Below are 8287 nucleotides of genomic sequence, written 5' to 3'. Positions count from 1 at the left end.
GGCAACATCCCTCTTCTTCCCAGACGTCAAGAGCCGCCTCGGGTAGGGGGGGTACTGTCAGGATTCCATCACCATCTCTTCCCACTCGTTCCCTCACCACGCCTACTTAGTCATTCACCCGTTCATTATCGCCGGATTACTAATTACCGTCACCTGAATCTCGTCATCACTCATCCATATATACCTGCATCTACCATTCAGTCATTGTCTGATGTCGTCTATACATGACACACAGATTCTCTACATCACCTTCCTGCATACTTACCTTCGATCCCGATCTTCAACCTGTCATCAGTCCGTCTTCAGAGCATCTTCATCATCTACATCTGCAAGAGACAGAGAGACTTGGTTATCATTCAGTTAAGCCTCATCTGATTATCTACTTCCTGTTTACTCACCATTCACGCTGTGTCCGATCCATTCTGCTATTAAAACTTCAAACTTACCATCTTGTCTGCTTCGTTTGTGCAAACCTGACAGTCTTCCTTTCTAATGTTTAAGAAATAGTATTTTGCTAATGTTAATTTTGAGGTTATATTACTTGAAAATTGAAAATTAAGAACTGTATTTATTTATTTTTAAATATATAACAATTTTGTATTTTTAATTTCTGATCAATAAAAAAATATTGAGTTATAAAATGCATAGAAAAAGTTTGTTCAAATCAATAATTTTGAGATCATCTGTTCTATGGATTTAAGTGTAACTGACTTAAAACAATTAATTTTATCAACTTAAAAGTTTTGAGGTAATTAGTTTCCTCAATATTTTGCATGAATGAAGGAGAAAAGAGCATGATCTGCTTTATATTGAAAATAAATATTAAAAGCACGATAAGTCGCGAAAGAACTGAATTCTACTGACAGCCTTTGTCTTCAGTTGCGCGCCTAAACGGCCAAATAAACACAGAAATATATAAAAATTTCAAGTCGAGTATGCACGTGCATTCTCTCTCTCTCGAGCACACAAAGAGGATTTATGCTCATCAGTTAACTCAACCTCACAGTGAAAGCCCTGCACAATTAATTCCATATTACAACTTGTTTGCTGATTTGTTTGTTTTTAGTTGTCTATGGACTTAATAATTACTACTGTTGAAATTTTATTGAAAAAAAAGCACGTCTTTAATAATAATATTATATTATTTTTTCACTGTGGCTCTTTTGGAAAAATGCATTAACCAAAAATGAACAAATAAAGGTTCCTGAATCCTGTCCAACGCATCTCCTAACCCCCGACGTCTCGTCCCCTGTGAACACTATCATCACTTGTGAAGAAGACCTCTAGTGCTCCACTAACCCGCTGTGCATCAGTAACCAGACAGACTCCAGACAATGCCTTTGAATATGCTTTAATCACGGCTGGGAGGATCTCACACATTTCAGAGAGAATCCCCCCAGCAAAAAGAGTACAAGAGTTTAGATAGGAAAGTAAAGGTAACATGATATATTACTCATCATCATCACACCATTTTTCTCTAATATGATTGGTTCAACATAAGTGCAGTTTCAGAAACCCCCTGTAACAGACATCTGTTACTGTCAAAGCAAATTCAGATTTATCTAAAACATAAGGTTGTTAGTTTGTTTAATATAAGGTTGTTATATGTCATGGAGCGATTATATTTCAATATCTGTCTAGCCGTGTCCATAATTTCTATTTGGCCCAAGTGCTGGGGACATTTCGTTTTCAAAAGAATATAAAAAATATCCTGCAAGAAAAAGAAATGTTAGTAATGATTAATTAAAATTAATCTAAATGTTTTCATAAAACTTTGTCAAAGTATCTTGTAGACTAATTTTTTTTACAAATTGAAGTAATTTTTTAATCTGATGTCTGAACAGTATAATTGACAACCACTGGATATATATCGTAAAGAAATACATTTGAGCAAATAATTGTGTAAAATTCAGGTGTTAATCAATGTGGAAAATCTTAGAAAGAAGGAAAGGATGCTGGCGATTTTAGATTGATGGGAGTGTCAGCGATAAAAGAGAAGCACGGCTGCTTCAGTTATCTCTTTGGAAGCGCTCCATCCCACATTAGTGCCATAGCCATCCCAGTCGAATCCCGTAAAGTCCCCACACTGCCTTGGGGCCGCCTCAGGAAAGTGTCCACCTCCGCCAATACAGAACTGCAACAATATGAGGACATTACTAACAAGACAAGCCTAGGCACTTCTTACAATGACATTGGTGCAGTTAATTTATTGTAAATGTATTACTATAATTTTTTCAAATGCTGTCCATAGACAGTGATTTAATCTAGAATATTATTTTTCCTCACATGTTCAGTGTTGCAGCCGGTTGGTTTGACACCTGAACAAAGAGCCATGGCTGCCCTTTCATAATTGAAGACTCTGAATGAGATGAATCCAGGCAGAAAATTTGCTGGGGAAATGCACAGAATATATCAGTGATGATAATCATATATCAGTGATGATAATCATATATCAGTGATGATAATCTGTCATGAAATGTCCATGAACACATGACATGGCTTTCATTCATTAAAGTGACTGGATCTCAACAATGATGATGCCTTGTACACCATCACTTAATGATACACAGATTTATGATGCTGATACTGTCAACTGATGAAGCCACTGTCATTAAAATATTTGGAAAATATTGGCTCACGGGGTGTTGCCAGGCTGTTGGTGTAAATCATCATTTGTTTTAAAAGATTTGCCTGCTTAAATAAAGGATAAATTAAAAAAAGAGCCATACTTCTTGCATTGGGACCATAGAGATTTCTGTTGTAATCCGTATTTCCTTTATCATACACGATTGGAATAACAGGTCCATTATCAGTGATGCACGTCCCTAATCCAAACCTCACAGGGAATTTCTGAAAAAAGAAAAAAACAGTGTTATTGTAATTTCACAATTTTATTTCTGTGAATGTTTTAAACCCAAAAATGGTGTTGAAGTTTATCTGACCTTGAATAAATAATAAAGGTTTCCTCCATGGAGAGTTAAGAAGTGATTCTCAGTGTGGTATCGCAGGATGGAGGACGCGGTCCAGGATTCCACCTCCATATTATTAGGAACGTGCCACACGGACACATCTTGTGCTGGAATGTCAAAGTAGCCAGGATTCTGGGACGGAAAGGAGACTATCGTTTCAGATTCTCCAAAAACATCCTTTGATAATTATACTCTTGTACTCCTTCTATTTAACTATTGCTGTAAAACCATAAATGTAATAAAAATACCTTATAATCATCACTTGTAGAGGCCTCTGCACTTCCAAATGTGACTGTGTTTGCCCATGTCCCCTCACCCTCAGGCCGGTTCGGTTCACTGCCCTGCTGACTAGACCAGCGATCACCAACGGTACACTTTCCGTACATGTTGTTTTCATGAACACTGGCAACCAGCGTCCAGCCTCCGCCCGCAGTGGTCATATCACAGAAGGTCTGGTAAAGCACCCCTCTGGTGGAGTTCAGATAGTACAGGCCGTCTGCGTGAACAAAGCATTCCTGAGTCACTTCAGTTCTTACTTAAAGATGAACTGAACTGAAAGAATCAACATTGATAACGTGTTGTTTGACAATTAAAAGTAAATTACACAAAAAAATATATAATATAAAAAATATCAATATAGCTTTTTTTTAAAGCAACACAAAAATTGTGTTTGTTAGTATAAGAATGCTGGCAATTCTGATGACATCACTGGCATGGTAGGACCTGCGAAGGTATATAGGCAGCTGCAGCTGCAGGTCCTATACACGAAAAAGAGTCATTTTGGTTACGCGTTTGAGCCTGTGAGGGACAGGCCAGTAGTACCTGATTACCACCACAAGGAGGACGATCAGTTTCAGGCTCCACCTACAGTACAGGATCGTTAGAGGGGAAGTGTCTGGTGTGGGTGCGGGCGCTGCCTGAGCATGGACACTGCACCGGAATCGATCTTTTGCAGAGAGGTCAACCTGTAACATTTACTTTTGAAATGCGATATGGAATTAGACCATATCACATATATCGATATACCGTAAAACTTAAAATAATAGCCGAGTCCCAAATAGACGCCTGTCTCTTTTACACGCCTGGTGTGGCTACAGGTTTGGATAAATAAAGGCCGGTCTCTAATAGAGGCCGGGTCTGTTTTTTAAGTTTCGGGTTATATTTAATCTTCTAAAACCCGTCAGATCGTCTGTTTAAGCCTGTTCTATGGAGCACATTATGCACTCAAGAGAGCCCTGCGCATCTGGGCGGGATGCAAGCAACACGGGCGATACATGAAATGCAATACACTACTCACGCCACAGGGGGTAGCAGAGTCACTGGTGACTTTGCGGGTGACATTCCGGGTGATAATCAGATCAAAATGGCAACTGAAGAGGAGTGCATCATATTGCTAATTTAAAGGGTTAGTTCACCCAAAAATGAAAATTCTGTCAGTAATTACTCACCCTCATGTTGTTCCAGCCATGTAAGTCTTTCGTTCATCTTCAGAACACAAATTAAGATATTTTTGATGAAATCTGACAGAATTTTGACTCCTCCATAGGCTTCCAGTGTGACCGAAACTCACCGGCCCAGAATAGTTATTAAAACATCGTTAAAATAGTCCAAGTAACTACAGTGGCACTACATTAAGTTTATCATGCGACAAAATATAACGACTTTATTCCACTTTTCATTTCCTTCTCTCTGGGCCTCGTAGTGTTTTTGCGCTGCGCGTCTGTGTTGCACGTCATCACGCAACACACACATGACCGGCGTCGACCAATAGTGAGCCTACGTGGTGACGTGTAACACAGACGCGCTGCGCAAAAACACTACGCGAACCAACTAGAGGTCGAGAGAGAAGGAAATGAATAGTGGAATAAAGTCGTTATTTTTGTTTGTTTTTGCGCACAAAAAGTATTCTCGTCGCTTGATATACTTAAGATTGAGCCACTGGAGTCACTTGGACTATATTAACGATCTCTTTAATAACTTTTCTGGGCCAGCAAGTTTCGGTCACATAGAAGCCTATGGAGGAGTGAAACATGGCTCAGATTTCATCAAAAATAGCTTAATTTGTGTTCCGAAGATGAACGAAGGTCTTACGCGGTTGGAACAACATGAGGGTGAGTAATTACTGACAGAATTTTAATTTTTGGGTGAACTAACCCTTTAAAGCAGCGCTCAGTAAGACTGACTGTTTTCTCGCAGGTTTCTCTCTCGAGCCCCCCCTACAGTTTCGGAGTATATATATTTTTGAGAAAACTGTCGTAAACTCGTTGTCAACTATCCCCCCTCCCATCTCGCTCAGGCCATGTGCATTTGTTTTCAGAGAAGCCGGCGAACAAACGGAGCCATGTCAACTGAAGTATGTATGATTCTCACAAGAATATCATATAAATGTTGAGATAGTGTATATTTGTATAGTGGAGATAGTGTATATTTTTACAGTGTTGCCAAACGTAATCAGTAACATTATGGCAAAAACAATACTATAAGAAATATCTCCGCTATTTATTTATTTTTAGTTTAGACTATAGCTATAGCTACTTAGGTTATGCATCATCAAAATAAATGTTACACATTATTTTATCATTTTGACGGTGATCCGAGTTGTCCATCATAACGATTGACCAAACAAAGTCAAACATGTAGCCTAGTTTGTTTATTTATTTTGCAAGAATACCTGTACTATGGTATAAGGCTATAATTTATTCGTTCAAAACGTTTGGTTTGAAATTTCATAAGTTGTATGGTAGCTAGCATCCTAACATAGATCTGTGAACATGCAACATAACGTTACTAATTCTGAGGCAGACGGCAAGCTAAATTAAAGCATAATTTGAAGAATTTCATATCGATTTATAGGCGATCTCAGTAACACAAATAAAACCTGATAGAGGAACGGACAAAACACTACAGAAAACAAACACGTTTGTTTACTAATGAAAATGCTAACATCTAAGTTACAGTATCTAGCGTACTAGTAAGCCCGTAACAGACAGCGACCATAATAAAAACCTAAACAGACAATAGCAAAAATCCTGAGGTCACAATTACAAGAAATACAAACATTAAACACAGTTTATTCTAAAGATACAAGTGCAACAGCAAGAAGGGCAGGTCAGCATCGGTTTTGCCGGCTTCGGTTTCTTTCAGTTCTCTCCATTCTGAAAAGGCCGGTCTAATATTAACTCTAGTCAGACTTCACGCTCGGTCAGTCTCCCGTTTCCTCTTTCTTTGGTCCTCTGACAAAGATTTCCTAGCTTTCTGCTTCTTTTTTACATGTTCAGCCATTACGAAAACTTGAAGAACTCAATAGCGTTACCTTGTTCTTATAGCTAGCCGGATACTGGATGGATGGGGGGTGTGTACGCGTGCAGTGCCGTAAAGCAATTCGTTACCTCGCGAGACCTGATATCACACGATACTTCCTAACACTGAGGCCGGCGGCCCGCCGGCCCAAAGTTGCAAGGGTGGTTTTGCGGCTCACAGGCACCAGGGGGGTGCGGGACGACCACCATTCAACCCGAAATCAGTAATATAACCATTACAATGACTCCAAAGCTGTTTGGTTAAGGTAAAAAAGTTACTTAGTTCACCTTTAACGTCGTGGGCGGCAACGAAATAGGCAGCGCAGAGTTAGGCAGTGGTATGTTCGCCCTTTAAACGCAACAAGAGACGAGGATGGGGAGTTTGTGACTCTGGTGCTTCCCATGCGAAGGCTGGACGAGGAGAAACAGTTTCAGTTTTTGTCGGCGCCAAAATTTGACGAATTACTTTCGCGAGTTGTCCGCTTTCTCCCGGACACTCACCAAAATCACCGCAACCCCATCGCAGTTTCTCAAAGGCTTGCAGTGACTTTGAGGTACCTCGCAACCGACATCGGCCTGCAACCACTCGCGGCCAGCTATAAAATGGGCACCAGCACTGTTGCGGGCATTGTAGAAGAGATGTGTTGTGCTATCTGGGACGCCCTTCAGCAGGAGTTCATGGCCTTTCCTTCACGCAGTCAGTGGCAGGACATTGCGGAGGACTTTTGGAGACAGTGGCAGTTTCCCCCTTGTCTCGGGGCGATTGACGGGAAGCACGTTCGCATCAGAGCACCACCACGATCAGGCAGTGACTTCTACAACTACAAAGGTTTTTTTTCAATTATCCTTATGGCAGCTGCTGATGCGAACTATTGGTTCACCTACGTCGATGTTGGCGCATACGGTCGTGAGAGCGATGGAGGTGTGTTGGGCCGCAGTGCATTTGGATCCAGACTGGCAGAGGGCAATTTCAATCTACCCGCCCCTGCTGTCCTACCAGGCACCACAACGCCCAGCCCTTTTTTTTCCTGGGGGATGAGGCCTTTCCCTTACAGCAGAACCTGATGCGACCCTATCCAGGTGAGAATAAAAAATAATTGATAACAGATGGAAATAAACGCAGGTCTCTTCGATCAAATAAACCAGAAGCAATGAAAAAGATAGCGCGCACGGGTCTGGTTTCTGGTGTTAGCTCGTTTATAGATTGTTACATATTTATTTTTTAATTGCATTCATAAATTAGTCGGAAAATGGATTTATAACGGAAAAATGCATATTCAGGCACACAGTGTGTGCAATGGCACAGCTGCCCATTAGCCTATATTCGTTCGGTGGGTTGGTATTCAGAAAATAGAATAATAGCAACAAAGTGTATTAAGCTTTTTACCCGTTATTATCAATCTAAATTAATCTCGTTTTTAATTTAACTTAATTTCGTTAAGTTCTTTATTTAAATTTCGGGTTTTTTTCTTTATTTAAATTTCGTTTTTCTTTAGGTTTTTTAAATTTCGCTTTTTCTTTATTTAAATGTCTTTTTTCCCTTTATTTTAAATTTTGTTTTTCTTTAATTAAATGTTGTTTTTTCCTTTATTTAAATGTCTTTTTTTTTTTTTTTTTTTCAATTTCGTTTTTTCTTTATTTAGGCTAAATGTCGTTTTTTCTTTATTTTAAATTTTGTTTTTCTTTATTTAAATTTCGTTTTTCTTTATTTAAATTTCGGTTTTCTTTATTTAAATTTCAGTTTTCTTTATTTAAACCTACCCTTTACTGTCTCAGTAATTTGTTTAGTACATTAAAAGTACTGCTTAAGTTAACCAGACCTGTGTGTGTGTTGTTGGCATCAGCCAAGTCTGTTCATACACTTTTTGTTTTCTCATTAAAGGCACGAACCTGCAGGATAGGAAGCGCATTTACAATTACCGACAGGCCAGGGCGAGACGCGTAGTGGAAAATGCCTTCGGTATATTGGCTGCGCGCTTTCGAATTTTCAGCCGCCCGATTGACCTGAAACCTGACAAA

The 8287-nt window shown here is 39.4% G+C and overlaps 1 protein-coding gene across 1 annotated transcript; it reads right to left on the bottom strand.

Annotated features, from left to right (window-relative positions):
* Nucleotides 1-1336: 1336 nt before the first annotated feature.
* On the bottom strand, nt 1337-6478 carry LOC308703239 (intelectin-like; the record flags this gene model as incomplete). The annotated part of the gene is made up of 6 exons (XM_081386559.1): nt 1337-2134; nt 2287-2390; nt 2730-2850; nt 2943-3101; nt 3218-3465; nt 6394-6478. 6 exons carry the CDS (start codon nt 6476-6478, stop codon nt 1982-1984), a joined length of 870 nt encoding a protein of 289 aa, XP_081242685.1. The 3' UTR covers nt 1337-1981.
* Between the last annotated feature and the right edge of the window lie 1809 nt (nt 6479-8287).

This window comes from Scardinius erythrophthalmus (assembly GCF_964197995.2).
Source record: "Scardinius erythrophthalmus genome assembly, chromosome: 15".
Taxonomy (NCBI): Eukaryota; Metazoa; Chordata; class Actinopteri; order Cypriniformes; family Leuciscidae; genus Scardinius; species Scardinius erythrophthalmus.
Note: the sequence above shows the minus strand (reverse complement) of the source record. Positions and strands in the feature narration are given on the sequence as shown.